General features: G+C 41.1%; 4 protein-coding genes across 4 annotated transcripts; 1 reads left to right on the top strand and 3 right to left on the bottom strand.

The window, feature by feature from the left end:
• Window positions 1-804: 804 nt before the first annotated feature.
• On the bottom strand, window positions 805-4241 carry LOC115365419 (serine protease inhibitor 2.1-like). Its single transcript, XM_030060422.1, has 6 exons — window positions 3827-4241; window positions 2861-3497; window positions 2674-2744; window positions 2315-2511; window positions 1881-2028; window positions 805-1049 (listed from the first exon to the last, which is right to left on the bottom strand). Exons 2-6 carry the CDS (start codon window positions 3489-3491, stop codon window positions 855-857), a joined length of 1242 nt encoding a protein of 413 aa, XP_029916282.1. The 5' UTR covers window positions 3492-3497; window positions 3827-4241; the 3' UTR covers window positions 805-854.
• Window positions 4242-5620: 1379 nt separating this feature from the next.
• On the bottom strand, window positions 5621-6886 carry LOC115365539 (dual specificity protein phosphatase 26-like). Its single transcript, XM_030060600.1, has 3 exons — window positions 6708-6886; window positions 6012-6223; window positions 5621-5817 (listed from the first exon to the last, which is right to left on the bottom strand). Exons 1-3 carry the CDS (start codon window positions 6884-6886, stop codon window positions 5621-5623), a joined length of 588 nt encoding a protein of 195 aa, XP_029916460.1.
• A 564-nt stretch (window positions 6887-7450) lies between these two features.
• bag4 (BCL2 associated athanogene 4) lies at window positions 7451-12708 on the bottom strand. Its single transcript, XM_030060706.1, has 5 exons — window positions 12418-12708; window positions 11428-11547; window positions 11001-11237; window positions 10319-10588; window positions 7451-9660 (listed from the first exon to the last, which is right to left on the bottom strand). The coding sequence occupies exons 1-5, from the start codon at window positions 12508-12510 to the stop codon at window positions 9154-9156; spliced, it is 1227 nt and encodes a 408-aa protein (XP_029916566.1). The 5' UTR covers window positions 12511-12708; the 3' UTR covers window positions 7451-9153.
• Window positions 12709-13950: 1242 nt separating this feature from the next.
• On the top strand, window positions 13951-17597 carry lsm1 (LSM1, U6 small nuclear RNA associated). Its single transcript, XM_030061122.1, has 4 exons — window positions 13951-14143; window positions 14300-14368; window positions 14557-14672; window positions 17071-17597. The coding sequence occupies exons 1-4, from the start codon at window positions 14098-14100 to the stop codon at window positions 17239-17241; spliced, it is 402 nt and encodes a 133-aa protein (XP_029916982.1). The 5' UTR covers window positions 13951-14097; the 3' UTR covers window positions 17242-17597.
• Window positions 17598-19834: the final 2237 nt, after the last annotated feature.

Raw genomic sequence — 19834 nt, 5'->3', positions numbered from 1 at the left:
AGGAATAAACATCGAGCACCTATTCAAAGTCACGTCTGTGCAACTTTGTAAATAGTAAACACTGAAAGGCTTTCCTCCAATTACATGCATGCACTCAGACACCAGTCATTACGTTTTCAGTCTTTTGTTCACCAGGTATTTTTAATGTGTTAATCTACTAAATGGATGGATCCTGTTTAGTTGATTGATGAATAAGTGTGATCACTTTGGGGAGATGTTGATGGGATGTTTTCTTTTGTGAGTGTGTGTGTTTATTGCTGGGAGAGTCTCAGTCAGTTCTTCAAAATACATTCACTATGCACACGGACCTTGTGTGTTGTGTTGTTGCCCAGTGCGATAGTGGCCCCTAGTGCCGACTTTGTGAATGACTGCTCGTCTCAATGCATTTATTTGATTACAGGTAACGCATTTAACTAACCCAACCAATTTCCCTCCAAGGAAAAACACAAACGTCACCATTAGAAACATGTGATGTCTATACAAACTTGCAATATTACAACAATTTGTCACTGAATATTTTACTGCATCCGATTCATGACTACGACACCCTGGTTAATTAAAGGTGGTCGGAGATTAGTGTTTTGAAAAAAGTCCAGAAGAGTACAGGCATGAGTGGAAAATAGGTTATTCATGTTTCTGCATGTATGCAGTGTTTATACATCTGGCCCCTGGTGTCATAAGCCAAGTATGATTCAAATCAAGTTTCTTTCGAAGACAAGGTCCCTGGGAAGAAAACAACAGAAGCAATTACATTACAAGCAAAAGACTAAGAAGAGTAGAGACTCTCAAACAGGTAGGAGATGTCATATTTTATTTATCAGCTGTGTGTGAGAGAACACAAAGTATTTTCATCATCAGATATTTGGGTTGACAATCTTGCCCATGAAGAGGATGCTCTCTGTGCTGTGGTCGATGATAAGAACCATAAATGGACGGTCAAACTTCACCGTGCTGACTGGACGGTAGGACAAAGGGATCAAACCAATCCCTGTAGCAGCTGCAGCCGTGGCGCCAGTCTCATCCACATCCAAAGTGGCTTGGTGCACAACCTGCAGAAACACAGCAGAGTGAGATTAAAGAAAGATGGAATGGGTCTAAAGACAGATTTGAGTGTGAACATATGTAAGCAATATGACATGAATGATGTGATTAATGATTATCTTCCATGAACGATATCCAGTATAACAGCACAACCCTGAGTGTTATATTGCTTTTATACAACAGTTATACAAACCATGGCATTTATCAGTTAATGGTAGGTGACAGCATATTATGATTTATTTATGTAAACAATTTTTAGGCTCTGCCAACACAAAGGTCAAAATTTTGACAGAATTCACACTTTAATTGATCTGAACATAAGTTATTTCCAGACCACAAACAAGCTTTCCTGGAGGTTTCCGTCATAGTATCCGCACATGGTACCTTGTTGTCAGGACTGTAAGGCAGTGTTCCTGACCCCACAGCCACAGTCTGGGAGGCAGCACTACCTTACACAGGCAACAGCTGGGGCAAAAATGCTTCTTACCCTCCCCTTGTCTGGCAACTATTCATAATCTAACTCCAGTGTTGTTTTTGGAACGCTTTCTGTCTTTGCCATTTCACGATGCAAAATTTGTTACAATGTATCTTGCAGTAGTTAATGTAAATACAAAAGTTAACAGTAACAGTTATTACATAAATTTGTAAAGCAGACTAATACATAATGGTAAAATGTCCGAGTGCTGTTACACTGTAGGCTATATCATGTAGCACTTTGTGCTACATGTCATGTATGGAAAGTGCTCTACAAATAAAGATTGATTGATTGATTGATTGATATCGGCACTCATGAAAGACCTGTTACCCAATCAAATGACTCCACCTTTTGTTGTACTTACCTCTGACACTGCCAGCATCGCTTCCTCTGAAATGCCACTCAAATCTGCTGTGGCACCAAACATGTCCGTCATTCCCATTACACTCAAGACGTCCTTCAGGGAGTAGGAGGTCTTGATGGAGAATTTAGGAACAAACACATCTAATTCCCTAAAGAAGAAAGAGGGGCAATATAAAACCTTATAAACAGTGCCTACCTGATTGCTGTATCTGAGCTGTGAACCTATGACATCTAATCCACAGAAATAACGTGTTTAACTCAGCTTCTCTCAAGAGACATCAGTCACAACAGACTATATACTTGGTTGATTTCAAAGGACAAAACTTGGTGGTTAATACAATGCTTCTGTTGTTGGATTGTTCTCTATCTTGGAAACTAGCACAAAAGCATCTCATATTAATTTTTACATTTCAGTAGATAATAGGTTCTTCCAACCTGGGATTCATCCACTTAAGCCATTTGGTAACCTCGGTCTGGGAGATCTTGCTCTCCAGTGCAGCCAGATCCTTATCAGGCAGCAACAGCAGCATGGACATGGAGCTGTTGAAGGGTAAGCAGAGGACTGATGTGGAAATCCCTTGGTCCTGGTAGAATTTAAATGTGTCTTCTACATTCATCATCTGGACAGGAACCTGGATGTTGACAGTAAAAACTCATTATGTGATTTGTGGGGAAAAGATTAACAATTTTGAGGATGCACAGAAAAATCACAGATAAGTGAAAGTAGTGCACTCTCTAGGGCAGCTTGAGAAATAGGGCCATATGACTGAAAGAAGCTCTGAGTAGAGTTTAACCTCAGTCTGCTCATCGACATGGAACATCTCCTCCTTGGTTTCCTCAGGTTTGAATGGAATCTGCCATTTCCCTATTTGACAGAAATGATTGCAAAACCCACAAGTGACAGTTGTACAAATGAGTGTGTCTGATTAGAATGAAGCACCTTAGATTTTTAGGTATACAGATAGATAGATAGATACCTACCTTTGTAGTATATGTAGCTGATGAGATACATAAGTGTGCTTGGATCCAGGCTATCGACCAGCTTGTTTATCTTCCCACTCGTCTTCTCCTCCACATATTTATTGATGGTATTTGCACTCTCTACACTTTTGGTGAAGTCTACACTGAACCCATCTGCAGCATATGATTGATTCAAGACCTCCAGGAACTCGGGCCGTAGGTTGAAGGTGTCATGCACAAACACAGCCGTTCCTGCACTCACGTCTTCCTGAGATGACTTGCTGAGGAGCGTGTGAAAGGCCTGAGCTACGCCTGTCTGTGTCAGCAAAGGGCTCTTGAGGCCCAGACCACTGAAAAGCTGCTGGTGGGTCTCTCCCCGAGCCCCCACAGACAAGGCAGCCAGGGCAAGGGTCACACTTGCTGGTGAGAAGAAAATGTTCTTGCCTTGAGAGTCTGACTGCGCTGCCAGCTGCCTGTACAGGCGGTAAGCAAAATCTTGGTTGGCTGAAGTCACCAGTGAGAAGATTCTGGTGCTGTTGTCCGGCTCAGTTGGTTGTTGCTCTTGAACTTCAACATGGCCTTCACTGGGATGGCCTCTCCCCAGACAGACCACTGCTGATACGATCCAGATACACAAGGCCGCACGCATCATGGCAGACTAAGACAAAAGTGACAGAAGTACATCATTGTTCACTGGGTTACACAATATTTGCTTGGGCAAACATTGTCCTTTTCTCACATAACCATTTTCCAGATAATGCAACAAATTTGTTATGAATTTCAAATTCATATTAGACTGTTTATCGCCGGAAGTATTACAACACATTCACTGCACCTCTAAGAGGAGGACAATTTCAGCAAAATTAAATGACATATCTAAAGAAGAGCTTTTCTTCTTACAAATAAAACATTGTAGATGGTGAGAGTTTCCTAATTCAGCATGTCAATTCTAACCATGCATTACAAGAATAAAGTAGGTACACTTACTTTTACCCGGTTGCAGATAATGTTTCCACAACCAAAGAAACCAAACCACAGGTTGAAGAGTAGATGAAATGGAGTTGGCTTTTTAATACTGACCAAAGCAACTGAACTTTGACATGTTTATTGTATCTCCTCCTCCTCGTATTTGTTCTGGTCTCGATATTTGTTCTGTGTAATGATTACTGTCTTACTGGTGAGACTGTAAAGAGATTGTGAAAATGCTGACTATTCTCGGGGTTACACAACACAGCTGCAGTTAGTGTGGACCCTCCACTGCTGGTGCCCAGCTGGCATGGTACATGTATGGGGAATTAAAACAGTGAGAGAATGGGGTTATTCAATTTGGCCTGGGGGTGGCCCTTGCCGAGGGGTCATGAGATCTTCCTTGCATCCATTTAGAACATCATCCCACTGTTAGGAACAGCCTAACCAAATTTGAGCCACTGCTACGCTACCTCAGATGCCAGAGCCATAGTCAAAAAACTGTATATGTCTTACCTGGCATGCAACACTCCTAGCTGCATTACCCATCCTGTATAAACGCAGTCCCACTATAGGTAACTACCACCCAGTGTACAAAAAGTGAATTACACCAAAATAAACAACAAAGGCAAAGAAGTGTGTTCTCAGTGGAGTGCAGATCTCTACCAGGCGTATCTCCCCTTTGCTGGGCTATGGGCTATGTGCCGAGCAAAACCTAGGGGAGATCAAGCAGCCAATTTTATTGTTAATGCTTTTCTGATTGTAAAATAAATTACTGCATGATTCAAATATAATACAGTATAGAAAATATACCATAAAACTCACAAAGTGTCTCAGGTTTAACGGTTTTTTGCGCTCACCTTGACCCATGTACCATGTGACAAGGCTGTTTACTTTTTTAAACATGTTTAGCAATGTTTTTCTACTGTTATCTTGTGAGTAACTGATGAATCACTGATATAAATTAACTGGTGGTTTAATTGTTGTTTCCTGGAGTAAGAGGAGCTACTATCTATATAAACAGGAGTTGGAGCTCTTTCAGGGGAGTTTTTCAGACCGTGCTGGCATGGGCAGGTTTACAGTGGCTTTCTACTGCCAGGGGCCCAAACTTAAATGGGACATAGCCCGGTGAGGAACTTTTACCTTGTTGGTTTTCTATCTCTTATGTGAAAGTCCCTAGTTATTTTTCTTTTCTTTTTTTTCAGTTGTGCTTTTCTTCTGTTGAGCTAAGCTGATTTGCACTGTAAATGTGCTGCACTAATCCACCGCTGTGAAGAAAAGAATAAAGATCGAAAAAATAGAATTTGACTTTCAAAAGTTTATGACCCTTCCTTTTGCCTTCGTCACTCCACCATCCTCACATTGTCTATGTAAACATGTAAATGTGGTCATTCTGTCCTCCACTCAGAAAAAAAAATCACCATCACACAGCCCCAAAGGAAAAAAAAAATCAGTTTTCCAAATCAAACATCTTTACACACACATAGATTACCTTTATGATTCCTTTACATTTACATTTCACACTGACAGCAATATCAAGCCCCTATTCTATACTTGTTTTGTAATCTCAACAATATTCTGATCTAATGCATGCAAGTAAGTGAATCTCTGAATTTTCAGCTGGTTCTTAGATTGAAAAGTATGCTATTGGGTTAAGCAGACTTTTTAAATTTCTTCTGGTCTATATTTATTATCAAAGTATTTTTTCAAAGCCAGTTTGCCTCAAGGTCAAGATTACAGTGCCTTGAGACTTGATATGTCATCAAGAATCAGTTCCCCGTTCTTAAAATATTTTCCCGTTCTGATCTGGAAGGCTCAGTGATGGAAGCCAAAGAGTTCCCCATCCAGTCTGATGAGCTGTCGGAGGAAACCTCGATTAGGAATCACACCCCTGTTGTCTTTCACAGCACAAATAGCCTCCACAAGTGTCAGCTTCTGCTTCAACATCAGATAGGCCAGGACCAGGGTGGCAGAACGGCTCACTCCTACATGACAATGTACCAGGACTTTGCCTGAGAAAAGGAGAGAGGTTACATCAGGGAAATGTGAAGCTGGTATTCTCATATGCATTTTCAGTACCACGACATAGTGAGCTATGTCTCTTCACTAGTAAATTTCTAAAAGATGAAATGTAAAACCAGCTTTAGCCGTCAAAAGAAATCTGTCTTTATACGACTGTTACTTTCCTCCACTAGTCCTCGCTCACCTCCTCCACTGAGAGCTCTGTGAATGAAGTCTGCTGCAGCCTGGAAGTTGACACTCATATCAAACTCACAGGAATCGTGAGCCTCTATGCCCATGTAGGTGATATTCATGCCCTCATATATGGCTGGCACTCCTCGTCTTTTACTGTGAGCTGCATTCAGGATGTGAGTGATACGATGCCTGGAGAGATCAGCCTGGTTCTCCGCACTTTGTCTGTGGCACACAAGTTTTTTTTTTTTTTCACTGCTCTTATCCGTACTTGGTAGCACACAATATGACATATGCGCTCAGATTAATTTGCATGCAGTGTGTATGGGATTGAGTGGTGGTTACTGGAAGTTTAGAACAATTTAGATAATTTCATACATTTAACAATTTGAAAATAATTTAATACAGAGACTGAGACATGCTGGTAGCCTCAGTAAGAATTTCTATTGGAGCTATCTATTTAGACACTGCCTGTTGGTTTATGTGAGCTCCTTATGTGGAATGCAGCTTAAGGGATCTAGAGTTACGCATACTACACTTATGTCTGATTTATGATTTGTTCCTATTTCACACATGGACTTAGTCCAAAACTAGACTAAAGTAATAAAATGGAGCTACCCCGATCCTCCAGTCTCAACACAGGTATAACATTTGAAATCTAAACAGCCTGTGGGTTTTCATCAGAGGAATTGTCCGTTAAGTTACTTACTGGTCTCCGATGTAAAGTTTTGGCCAGACTTCATCAGCATGGCTGATGATGGCTTTGCCAGTAAACAGTAGTCTTTCCAGCTCAAACACAGCCAAACCAGGAGAACTCAGGTCAATTTCCACTTTCCGAGGTGGGCCTTTATCATTCCAGGATACAGGAAGCTTGGCCATGTATGACATTGCTTTTTCTTCACAGGATTCAAGAGTTTACTCCAGCACTTGAGAAGGTGAGGAAAAACTTCTATCTGCTGTTTACAGCCTGCTTTTGCCAAAAAGCTTTGAGGAAAGGTGTTATATACGGCCTCTCCCTTAATTTAAAAAGGAAAAGAAAAAAGAGAGAGCGCAGAGAGTATTATTTCTAAGCAAGCTGACCTTGAACTACCATTGTCAAACTGCAGAATGAATCAAACAAGTGTTCTTGAGTCTCAGGCTTTTTTCCTTCAGATTTGATCACCCCAGGGTGTCCTAAGTGTTGTCAGGCTCTGACCCACAAATCAAAGCTAGCACATGCTCCACGGGGCTTTGGGGGGCCGTGTTATGCTTTTGCATCAAAATAGCAATCTATTTAAAGATCTGAATGCGAGCTGGCAGGAGATGGAGTATGTGCAACCATATGAAGGCGTCAAACAAACTATTTCTCATCAAAGCATTTTCGGAGCAGAAAGTGTCAAAAAGAATCTGTTTCATCCTTTTAGAAATAAAATGCATATTCAGAATTAATACTAACTCAAAGTAAGCAGAGCAAAATATTTAATTCCTGTTTTAATTGGACTGCATAGAAAGGTGATATCAAATAGAGCATAAATTAACTTGACCACATGGTAAAAAATATCCTGACATTTAATTATTTCTCAGTTGTCTGTCAGTCTAGTGGTAATTTCAGTATTTGTCAGGCAAGGATTCCCATCTTGTGTTGGAAACATGCATTACATCTGAAACACCTATAGGCAGGATCCTGTTCTTGAAATAAAAGATTTGTTTTACATATACTTTATATTACAAATTGTACAATGGATCTTGATCAAAACACATAACAAAAAACAAATAACTACATGAAAATGAACAAACAGACAGATGTTTTTCTTTCCATGCAAAGTTTGAGATCTTTAATTTTATTATTTTTCTATCATTATAAAAGCTTCCCCCAAAATATGGCACTCTTCTTTTCTAAATCAACATAACAAGCATAAGTTGGAGGGAAAAAAGGACCGCTCAACAGAAGCCTGAAGTGTTTTTGGTGCAAACTAAATTTAATACAGGGACATCAGGATTATTCTTTGGGAGGATCTGACTCCCACGGATATCTAATCCAAATACCATGACAAGTTGCCCTCGTGTATCAAAGTTCCTTTACAACTTTATATTACATCTTTTCATTTATCCTTCAGTGGGAGCAATGGATTGAACAAGCAATGAACACAACTTTAAAATTGTTTGTTTCCTACTACTCATATACGTTCTAAGTGCTCAAAAGAGTGTATGTGTGGGGGTGTTTAAAGTAATTATCAAACATGAAACATACATCTTATGTATGAGTGATAACACCAATTCCAACAGTGAAAAACATGGCATTTGTATGTAGGTCTGATTCTAGGTCTGCACTTGGGAAGCAATTTCCACTGCAAGATGGAGTAATGGGGACAGCAATCTTCAGGGGGTTTTCACTCATCAGCTACAGTCCAGGCTCACACGTGGGCACTGAGGTGTCAAGACAATTCAACAGTGGTTGTCTATAATATTATTACAGAACATGCAGGAGTAGGAATACATTTGAAAAGAAAAGCATTGCACCTATTCCTGCAGGACTGGATTACTGAGTGACTACTGTCCATCATGTGTTTTTGACTCTGGCAGGTGGGTGAGGATTATTTGGAGGAAATGACATAATGAACACTATGCTGACCGTGCAATGGGCTGTGACATGTAATAACACATAGCTCAGTGAATGCATGTTTGATCCCACTGAAACCAAAGCAGATCATCTGAATCTGTATCACAGGTTAGAGACCACTAAGAGTGGCAATGTGGTACAACATAATTCATGTTCCCGTCACTCTGTCCCGTGTTATGCCGGCATAAGCATGGCATAAAAGATGAGCTGAGCAAGGCGTGTCAGGTTATGAAGCCAACACAGTCACTCACTGAGGCTGAAGTTGGATAAGACGTGTACAACCATCAGTTTGCAGATTTTATCCATACATCAACTCTAGAGTCTCATACCAGCATGTAGGGGCTTTTAAAGTTGTGATTCCGTATTATTTTTTTCACCTTATTCTTAGATCCTTGCCATTTACTGCAGGCCTTTCAGATCACGGTGGTGGAAAGAAGTTTAGAATAGTGCGGCTCCGAGGAACAAGTCCAAATCCTCACTGTGTCAGTAGAGGATTTGAAGAAGAAAAGGAGATAACAAGATTCAGTGACCCCCAGAACCAAACAATAAGCCCACTTCAGAAGGCTTTCTTCTCCAGCTGATCCAGAATGGCCTGGATCCTCTGAACGGCCTCCTTCCGGGCCTGCCTGACGTTGTCCTGTCCCTGGGTCTCCACAGAGTCCAGTTCCAGCAGCTCTTTCGTCAGTAATTCCTCCAGACACCGGTAACTCTTGTCTGTTTTTTTGCCCACAAACTCATCAACGTCCTCCTGGAGCAACAGCACTCTGGTCATGACCTGCTGGACTTTAGCTAGACCTGGGTTATCACTGAAGGTCTGAGGCCCAGCCAGGCCCTGGGTCTGGCCTGGAGCTGGAGCTGGAGCAGGAGCTGGAGCTTGGGCCGGGGCCTGAGCGAAGGGTGGGGGCTCACCCTGAGAATTATGCTCCGTTGGCCCACCTTTCCCTGTTCTGTTGTACATGTGTGGAGGTGAACTGAAATCTGCAGGCTTTCCATTGGGGGGATTAGGGGATGGAGCAGGCCTAGGTTTTGGTCCCACCTGTGGGGCACGTTGGTGCTGTTGGTCCTGCATTGACAAAGAAAAAACATTTTATTTGACTCAAATAGCTCAAACAGCACAAGCAACAATTATCAAAACATTTCTCCAACATATTGAGTAAGTGTAGCATTTGTGAGGCAATTCACCCAACCATAATCATGCAGGACATGATTATGGTTGGGATTTTGACTTCTGAGATCCGATTCTCTAGATCTGATTTTATGATACGGCACGACTATATGTCTATAATTTGCCTTGAAAATGGCCGACTCCCTTGTGGATCCAACTCATTTAAATTTGTGTTATTTTTTCCCTCTGCTCTCCCTCTCCATCTCTTCACTCTGCTTGTATTCCCAGTGTGGCTCAACTGAACCCAGAGTGTGCAGATTTCCACTCATAATGCAAGCCTGATCATGATCATATATAGCTTTCAAGATCTGATTGCAATGTGAGTAAAATCAGATTTATTTGCATCTTAATGCATCCTGGTGTAAGTGGATGAAAAAAAGTCATCTGAGACTATACTGTGTAAAATAATCAGTGCCATGCTCTGTAGTTTTGCAGTGCTTAATTTCCTCAGGATCCAAAAGTATGCATCTTTGCATATTATTTTCATCTGCAATAATGAACAGGAACTGGAAAACTACACAAACATCTAAATGGTTGCAGCAGCTTTTACTTTTACCTTGGGTTGATACGGTGGCGGAGCACCAGTTCCTGTCCCTGGCCACGCTGGGGGATGCTGGGGACGGACAGGATTTCCATAGTGATTTTGGGGAGGCTGCTGACCCGGCTGCCACTGCTGCTGTGAGGACGGATACCCACCAGAGTGTGCCCACGCGTCAGCCTGGGGTCTGGGGTGGAGAGACTGGCCGGTGGGGTATGGGGGGTTGGGAGGCATTGCATGACCACCTTCACTGTAGTGAGGGTACGACGCAGGAGGATATCCAGGTGTCTGTGAGCACAGGGAGGAGAAAAGTAAGTCATATGTCCAGTCTACAACTCTGGGTCTAAAACTCAGGTTTTCTCCTCTACCTAGAATCACTTCCAGTAGTTTCTGTAGTTTAAGAATTTTTTTTTTAAATCTAAATATGTTATAATATACAGACTGTTTGACAGTGATTGCAATTCTGATCATTATTATCAGCTACAATAAGGCCACATAATAAAGTTCAAATACAGTTTTCTAGCTGTTTGTGTGTGTGTGGATGGGGGTACTGCAGCTAGAAGAATACAAAGGAAACATGCTTTTTTAAAAATGCTCTCAGTTTATATAAGTATTAGTTCAGCACAATCAGAGACAACCAACTGCACTGTGACATGTGCTTTCCTACATGTGACCACAGTGTGTGTTTGAGTGAACATACCCCTTGACAGTGTGGGCCAGGATACTGATGGTGTTGGTGTTGGTGGTGAGAGTGCGGCTGTCCCGAGCCCCCACTGCTCTGCTCTGCTGGGCAGCCTTGGCTGGGGTAGGAACATGGAGCCGGTCTCTGAGGGTCCGGGCAGTAGAATGGGTTGGATGGGTGGAAGTTACTTGTTGAATACTGACCCTGCCCTGGGCTGTAAACACCATGGCCATTTGGATATGCTCCAGGCATTGCCTAAAAAGGAAGCACAAGAGAGAGAGGGAGATATAGAGAAAGAGAGAGAGGAATGAGTTTTTTTTTCCCAGCACAGAAGCTGTTAGCAAATACAAGGGAAAGGCACTTAAGAGTCTTAAGATAACGAGTGCCTCTCCTTATATAGCCTTGGATTTAGAAGACCCAGTCAGGAAGCATTATGATGCTGTACCTGAGGATTGTAAGGTGGCTGCACGTCTGATCCAGAGGGATAGGTACTTGCATAGTGTCCTGTGGAATGAGACTGGGGATACCAATAGTTTGAGGGGTATCCAGGGTACTGGGGAGCATCCTGTCAGCACATAACGTTGAGAAAAGCACATCAGAATCAAAATCACAAATACTTTTTTGATCCCTGAGGGGGAATTGGGTCATTTGGAGTGCCTCAAATTCAAATTCTCACAAATTATAAGAAATAGAAAAAGAAATCTAAAAATATGTGCCTAAGAATTTTGTAAAAAAAAAAAAAAAAAATGTATATGAATTATGTATAAAAATGTACATTAATTCGACAAAATATTAGAACAATAAATACAGAAATAAAAAAAAATGAGCAAAAAGTAAAACTGTACACAACATATGTACACAGCGCTACTGCACTGTTGTCAAGTCCTGCAGGTATAAATTATTGCATGGCAGAGGTTCAGTTTTTATTAATGTACCACTCTTGATGATATCTTTAATCTGCGTGCAACTTTTTCCCCTGTAAGCCAGCTGTCCTTATTTACACAGTTCAGATGAGACAAAACTTCAAAGTCAGTGCTCTCGGCATTACAGTGCAACAAACTGCTGCCCTGTGTCAAATGAATGAAGCTGGCAAATGTTGCTCGGCTAAGAAAAAACAGAGAAGGAAAAAACTTTCCCGCAGGAGTCAAATGGTGGTTTGACACAGTACAAAGGGATGTAGTAACGGCGGGATAAACGTGACTGAGTACAAACTCTGGCGACGGCTAAGCTAGCTGGTAACCTTAGCAATTACATAATACCAGCTAGCTCCGATAAGCCTAGCCGTCTGGCTAGCACGGGCAGAGCTCGCTACCCTGGCTAGCTTAGCCACAATGTTTTACTGAACACACGCGGGCGGTCTTTTAGGAATAAAAACAAACTTAAAAGACAGCACCCAAACACATGAAGTGCACTAAAGCGGTCTCCAGTCACTCACCATAGTGCCGTTCCAGTTCACGTTATTATTTTCCGAGTTGTAAGTCGAGGGCCAGCCAGATTTGGGATTTGGCTGCATTTGATGATGATGCATCACCTAGGCTCGCTCCCCGGCAGCAGTCCTGTCATCTGCCATAACACAAAACAAACCTTTAACCGAGCTGCTTGTCAGACTAGCCAGCTGGTCCAAACTGGTACTCCCAAACAGGAATGTTGTCGTTATTCTGTAGACGCACAGACGACTGCTTAATTGGAACCAGGAAATGATTGAATGACATCTAGTTGGCGAAGCCGTGTCCTGTCTCTTTAATGAGGAGTAGAGCCGTAGAGCAGCTATATGTGAAGAGGTGTCACTCCGCCTCTAGTTTCTGCTACCACAAACCTCATGGGCAAGGTTGGCGGGCCTTTATGAATGGTGAAGTAACAAAAAGAAAAGTTTTTAAATGCTATCCGATCAGTCCACTTATGTGAAGTCAAATTAAATGCAACAGCCAGTCACAGCTTTCACCTACTTGTGATTTCCATCATCTCAGTTCATCAAGAGCTTGAGGAATCCATTAGCATTATTATCCTCTATCTTAAACACGCCTTAAAAGTTAACAACTCAAAATATACAAAATTTTCCGATATCTCTAAATAGAAATGAAAATGCACATGAACTGACCAGAATGGCGTATTATTAACGCTCTAGACAGAAAGACAATTTGATTGACTTCAATTCTCTCGTTATCATCATTAACACAAATTGCCAATAAGGTCAATTATCATTTGCTGTGATTTATTTTCTTCCTTCGATGCATAGTTAAATCTACGCTCATGTTTTTGGTAAATGTCTAGAATTATGCCTGCTTTGTCACTGCATGTTTTTTGTTTGTTTGTTTGTTTGTTTTTGTTTTTGTCTTTTTTGTTTTTTTTGTTTTTTTTGTTTGTTTTTTACTGATATTTAGGGTTTGATCAGAAGAAAGAATATATCAGTCAAGTTATCTGTAATTTCATCAACTTACTTGACAATTTATCACTTTTTATATTCACATTCCGTGTCACCACCCTGTTTTCAGCACAAATTTAATTCAGTTAGTCCTACAGGTATTAGTTAATTTCTGTGCACTTTTTTTCAGAGCTTGGCTTAAATGATAAATGTTTAAAACATCCGAGGTTCATTTGTGTAACGGTATCTACACAAAATTAAAGTACTGTTACAATCTAAGAATAGTCCTACAGCATGTCCACTTCTGCAGATTTTCGTGAGCCGAAGTTAAGCTCTGTCACAATATAAGATCTTTGGTGGGACCTCCCTCATGAGACGTTTAATGTACGTCAGTGGAAGATCTGGCCGCTCAGCCAATGGGACGCTATCAAAATATATTTCTATATTGTCGTTACATATATACATCCAAGCTAAGAAAAATAAGACAAAAACACAATCACAACATCGAACATCATAGCGCCAATTATTGATGAAATGATCCGTGGAGAGTTTTGGTCTTGACGAGTTCATTTATTTTCAGTTTCACTGCTGGTGACAGCCAGCGCTCAAAAGGTTAAAGGTCTACAGGAAGTTATTCCTCGGCGTGGATGAATTTGTTTCCTGTGCTCTTCTGGAAAGAAACATATTTTCAAACATTCACGGCTTGATGCTTAAGAAAACACACACAAAGCAACGACACTCAGCAGGCGCAAGATGAACTACGTACCGGGGACGGCGAGCCTTATTGACGACATCGACAGTGAGTATGAACCCGGCGGAGGGGCTCACTCTCCTCGCAGACAGGACATGGCTTTTTAGCAGTCATTTGAGGTTGCACCATCCTACCTGATCCCAATGGCTTGGATAATCTTTTGCTGATGTTCATAAACAACCCATGTACTCTTTAATCCCGCAGAGAAGCACCTGGTCCTGCTGCGGGATGGCAGGACACTGATCGGATACCTCAGAAGCATTGATCAGTTTGGTAAACCTCAATAAACTTGTATTGCACCTCACTGTACATCATCAGGCTGCAAGAATACAAAGTTTCCAAAGTATTTCCTGCTAATTGACTCATACCAGATCTGTAAGCGTGAAACTGTTCTGTATCATTTTGAGAGAAATGCTTTTACCAGCAGAGTTTCTCTATCCGGTTTCTCTTCTCTCTCCCAGCCAATTTAGTTTTCCACCAGACAGTTGAGCGCATCCACGTGGGGAAAAAGTTTGGAGACATCCCCAGAGGAATATTCATCGTGAGAGGAGAGAATGTTGTTCTGCTTGGAGAGATAGTAAGTGGGCCTTTCCTAATTTGTTTTCTGAGAATTATTGGGCTGTGTGTGTTGGGATGACTTTCTATTTAGTGAATAATGTGGTTCATCTTCTTCAGAATCACTTAATTTTTTTTGCAGTAAGTGAAATCCCCTTGTTGCAGAAATTTCTGGTCCCACACAGGGCAGGGTGAGTGATTGGGCACCAAGGGCCACCAGGGTCCCACAGTCACCAGAGGCCCAGATTATTCATTGTTTTATAAGTCTGTGGTTATGTCTAAATCTAAAATGCAGAGTCGACTCATTAAACAATGAACAGGCCCAGGAGAATCTTCTCAGATGTTATGGGGCCTCCAGACACGGCCTGTTTGTTGGCCTCTTCAGTAAAACTTGGGGCATCCTATCTGTATGTGGGCCGTGTAGGTGTTGCCTACTGTTACTATGTAATGGAGAGCAAGACACCACATGGTAAAAATGGAGTGGAAATATTTGCATGAATGTTTATAGAAAATATAATAGCCAATTGGGAGGAATTGTAAGATTTTTGCCAAGAAGGTCCCACCCAGAATCAAACAGCCAAGGGTAAATTACCATATGATGAGGGTGAGGTATTGCTACTTATTTTGTACTTATTCTTTAAATTAATCTGATATAACTTTTTATACATAGAGGTTGAATCTTGGTGTATAATGCTCATCAACCCTGCTTTCTCTCAGCATCTCCCAGACGCAGCATTGCCATGCCTTTTTTTTTTTGTTATTGTAAATGGTGGTGAATTTATGGCGTCCAAACCAGTCTGTAGAAGTGCACAGCATCTGCTCCTCCTTAAATTCTCTACTCTTTTTTGCCAAGTGATTGTGCTTAGGCTTGTCTGTTGTAGCATAACATGATTTACTAGTAAGTATGTAGCCTAAGCTATCAGTAGGCACGAAAATGAGATGATGAGACACAGCTGGATGACAGGAATAGCCAATGAATTAAATGAATATGCAAATTAACTAAAAATGAATACAGTCTCTCCATCTTATGATATAAATTTGGTGTCAGCTCATAGCAACTTATGACCAAAAACACAAACACAGAAAATGCATTGGTTTATGCTCCACCTCAGAATATAATCCCTTACAGTACAGAAAACATGACCTAATCTTTTCTGCAGTGTTTGTGCGTAAGACTGGACAAAATTAACAAAAAGGGCAACAGGAATGGCTGTCTCTAAACCCAAACGAGGACACCTAATCCCTAGTACCAAAACAACTGTTAATATTGTTTTTTTTATTCCTTGGCCTCTAATGTCCGCAAGCATTGATCATGACCAGACTATTTCAACTAATTAAACCATACATATTTTTATAAATCAGTGATTGAAAACTCTTGCAGTGGACTTGGTTCTACATCCAGTGCAGCATGAAGCCTCTTTGGTGGGCAGAGCTCAAAAGTGCAAATTTGATGAGGGTGCCTTCATGCTTTGCATTGCCTCACGGGCCAACTGGTTGAAACTGGTGCCGAGGCACCTTGCATAATATCACAGTGCTTACAGACATGTTACAAGGACATCAGGACTTCACAAGCCTGCAAACAATGTGAGATATGAATAGGCCGTTCATAATATTCTACAAGTGAGTGTCCAGCAGTGCTTTGAAACAAGCTTTAAAAATGACCCGGCCCTATTTTCAACAAGGATGCTTGAGGTACTGACGAGTGAATGGTCTGCAGTTTGAACTACGCTGACAATATGTGCAGGGAGCAGACTATCATACACTGTTGCCTTGGTTAAATAACTTAACAAATAACCCTCAATACAGCAGAACAACCAAAATATTTTGTGTAAGCAGAACTCATTTTATTCCCCCTTACATTTTGTTTTACCTGGCCTCAAAGTTAGAAAAATAAGTGTTTTTTGTTTGACAGTGTCACATGCACACTGTATCTGCTGGTTCACTGAAGCTACATCACACTTAGATTGAGTGAAATATTCAAACCCAAGATGTCACTGTTCTATATCTTGTGCATCATTTTATATACATTTCCCTGTAATTCAGCAGGACATATTTAGTAGCTTTGGAAACTTTGGGGTCTCCACGAGAACTTAAAATAAAGTTCTGTGGGTTTGAACAAAGCTCAGCTGTGCCGCATGCACTTGTATTGATAAACACATTGATGGGACTGGCAGTTTAACAAGCCAATCACAGTCAAGCAAGAGAGCGCGGTGTGTTCATTGGGGTGTATAACATACACTTTGATTCAACAGGGTATATTAATGAGTCAGTTTGTTACCAGCCTGTGAACAAGTTTCACAGAAATTTCGGATCAGTTTGAGACATTAGAGGAAAGCCTTTATTGTCACTGTACAAGTACAACAAAATTAGCACCTGTATCTATCTATCTGAATCATGAAATCGTGTGTGTGTCTCTCCAGGACGTGGACAAGCCCTGTGACACAATCCTGCAGCAGGTCTCCATAGAAGAGATTTTGGAGGAGCAGCGATTGCAGCAGCAGGCCAAACAGGAGACAGAAAAAGTCAAAATGCAGGTTCTGAAGGACAGAGGCCTTTCCATCCCCAAGGCAGATAACCTAGACGAATACTAAGGTCGCCTCACTTCTGTAACCCTCTTCCTGATTTTTCTACTGGACTCTTTGGCTTTATGTTGAATTTGACGTTTGTTTTGAGAGGGGATGAGAGTGTGTCCTTCAGAGGTACAAGGCAGCATCTTGGCCCATGCTTGTATAGTATACTGTATTAATTTCTTTTGAATTATGACGGGTCAAAGTACTCAGTTTTTTCTGTAATGGCTGCCCCATCTTGTAGAACATGGTGGCCAACCTAAAACCATAAGTGTTTGTCCAAACTTTTGTTCGTAATTATGAAAAAAAAAAAAAAAAAAAAAAAAAAAATGTTTTTCTTACCTCAGCACTTACTATTTTGTAACACTGTTACAGTGAAGCTTTTTATTTGAAAATGACACATAAAAACTGTAATGATAATGCTCCATTAAGGTGTTTTTAATTTTTATTTGTTATTTTTATTTCCTTCCATTATGGCAGGTCCTCATCTAGAAAACCACCTGTCAGATTCCTCACATGATCTCCATGTTTCTCATCCTGCAGTGCTTGAATGTACTACGACCCACTCATGGTTTTATGGCAAAAGTAGAGTGCAGCACAAGACAGTAAAATGCTCAATGTGACAATGCAAGTGTGTATTTTTCCACAGCAAAGTGGTGATCACAGGTGATGCTTACGAACCCAAAGGAAACTGACAGATACAGATGTCCGGGGGTCTTTAAGGCCTACAGTTACAGTTTGGTACAAAAGTTCAGGATCCCACACGATGGCACCAGATTCCCCCAATATAAAACTTGCAAACTGCTGTATGTTGGAAGCTTCAATGTGACATCAAACATGAGAAAAATGCATCTCTTTTGCCATCTGTGAGGAAGGAGCATCACTTGGGTTAGACTATGTAATTTAGCAAGGCATTACTTCAGTGCACCAGATGATCTGAGGTCAAATTTTAATTTAATTTTAATCAGTTAAGTTTATAATTAAAAATCAGTCAATTCAATCATATGGCTTCATCAGTAAAGAACAGCCTCATGATGGCATGTGACAGACACTTAGGCCCTCAGCAGGCAGGGAGGAGCCCTTCACACTGGATGAGTGCAGAGTGGAGAAACAAACATGCGTTTTAACTGTCACCATGCTGCCACAGGAGTCTATCCTGCTGCCAAGATGCATTTCATGCAGAAATTTGGACTGTGGAGAGGCTGTGCAGCCTAGAGGCACAAGCCTTTCCATTTGAGAGAGGCCGTCATCAAGTGAGCCGAATTGAAAAGGAAGTTTTCCTGCCCTGATTTTCAAAATAAAGCTTTTATTAGCCTAACTTCAAGAATAGTTGTGCTGCTCAGTTTGATGTTTTTGCCAGCACCCTACAACACACACAAGTGTGTCAGTAGCAAATGTACCACATCTGTATGTCAGTGGCTCTTTCTGTTTTTAATGGTTTCCATGAAGCCAGCTTTCTTTACAAAATGTTTCAATAATGAGACACATGGGAAATGTTAAGATAAAGCTCCTACTTAAAATTTCAGACCATGTCAAGTTAAAAGTTGTAAATATAACCAGACAGTTAACTCAATGTTTAGATGCCCCTTTCTCTGACTTCCTCATGTCATGCTTCATCAAAAAGGAGATACATGTAGTATATTATGTATACATCTATCTATCTCTGTATACATATATGTAAGAAAGTAAACTGTGTCACATAGAGAGGGGGGGGTGACCTGCAGCAAATGCTCAGGACACTGCAGTCAGGACTGAGCCTTGGTAAGTGGTACGTGCTCTACCAGATGAGCTACCGGGGCGCCCTGAGCCTGTGCTCTTTTGTGAGCACAACTATTTTCAAAGGTGACACTTCTGTGTTTGGTTGGCCTAGCATTTATATGAAACAGCTGATAAGGAATAAGCAACTAGTCGACAGAAAACTGTTATGCTTTCTGAAGTTTTGTGGTTCCTCTGAGTAGCTGTGTAAGACAGTCAAATTGCTCCTTCTGCTCTTTTGCTGGGACTCTATCCAGTGTAATACTGTCAGGTGTAATAACACTATTGCCATACTGTACCACAGTTATCCAAGGTAAATTTAGGTCAGCGTCAAAAATAAGACACTTCACTTCTCTATAGGCCTATATGTGATCAAACATAATCACACCAAACAAATATTTTTGTTCTTACTTCAGCAACACCCAGTGAGTAAAGGAACGCTGCAGTATCATTACCGTGAAAACAGTAACAGTGATTCTTTAGGCCTAAATGGCTACCTACAGCTTTCGTCCTGTAGCGCTCTACAGACAGAACAGTCATTGACAATGAGACAAAGTGAGATTCCACCCCCTAATGGAGCAGCCATTTTAACATGAACTATTAATGTAAACAGGTGTTACAAATGACATTAAGTTTCTGTTTCATTGAGCTCCTGGTGTTGTTCATGCTGCCTCCCTGGAAAAACTCTGGTACACTTACATGGAACTGAACCTCACTAACACCAGTGTTTACCCTGCTACCCATTTCAAAAAGGAAGATCTTGTCATGCATCAGAAAATTGTCTATATTGTAGTAAATTTTATCGTTTTAAACTCAAATGGTAGCTCACCATGAATTAAACAAAAGAGCATACAGAATGTGC

This window comes from Myripristis murdjan, chromosome 9 (assembly GCF_902150065.1).
Source record: "Myripristis murdjan chromosome 9, fMyrMur1.1, whole genome shotgun sequence".
NCBI lineage: Eukaryota > Metazoa > Chordata > Actinopteri > Holocentriformes > Holocentridae > Myripristis > Myripristis murdjan.
Note: the sequence above shows the minus strand (reverse complement) of the source record. Positions and strands in the feature narration are given on the sequence as shown.

Bases quoted from the DNA above. Each gene is read 5' to 3' on its own strand.
- LOC115365419 (XM_030060422.1), bottom strand. From the start codon at position 3,491: ATGATGCGTGCGGCCTTGTGTATCTGGATCGTATCAGCAGTGGTCTGT. The intron at 2,029-2,314 runs GTTGGAAGAACC...TTTCTTCTTTAG, and splicing joins CTTAAGTGGATGAATCCCAG to GGAATTAGATGTGTTTGTTC. The intron at 1,050-1,880 runs GTAAGTACAACA...GTGTTTCTGCAG, and splicing joins CGATGCTGGCAGTGTCAGAG to GTTGTGCACCAAGCCACTTT.
- LOC115365539 (XM_030060600.1), bottom strand. From the start codon at position 6,886: ATGTCATACATGGCCAAGCTTCCTGTATCCTGGAATGATAAAGGCCCA. The intron at 6,224-6,707 runs GTAAGTAACTTA...TGTGTGCCACAG, and splicing joins AAACTTTACATCGGAGACCA to ACAAAGTGCGGAGAACCAGG. The intron at 5,818-6,011 runs GTGAGCGAGGAC...TCCTTTTCTCAG, and splicing joins CAGAGCTCTCAGTGGAGGAG to GCAAAGTCCTGGTACATTGT.
- bag4 (XM_030060706.1), bottom strand. From the start codon at position 12,510: ATGCATCATCATCAAATGCAGCCAAATCCCAAATCTGGCTGGCCCTCG. The intron at 11,548-12,417 runs GTGAGTGACTGG...ATGTGCTGACAG, and splicing joins TGAACTGGAACGGCACTATG to GATGCTCCCCAGTACCCTGG. The intron at 10,589-11,000 runs GTATGTTCACTC...CTGTGCTCACAG, and splicing joins CTGGCCCACACTGTCAAGGG to ACACCTGGATATCCTCCTGC.
- lsm1 (XM_030061122.1), top strand. From the start codon at position 14,098: ATGAACTACGTACCGGGGACGGCGAGCCTTATTGACGACATCGACA. The intron at 14,144-14,299 runs GTGAGTATGAAC...TTAATCCCGCAG, and splicing joins CCTTATTGACGACATCGACA to AGAAGCACCTGGTCCTGCTG. The intron at 14,673-17,070 runs GTAAGTGGGCCT...GTGTCTCTCCAG, and splicing joins TTGTTCTGCTTGGAGAGATA to GACGTGGACAAGCCCTGTGA.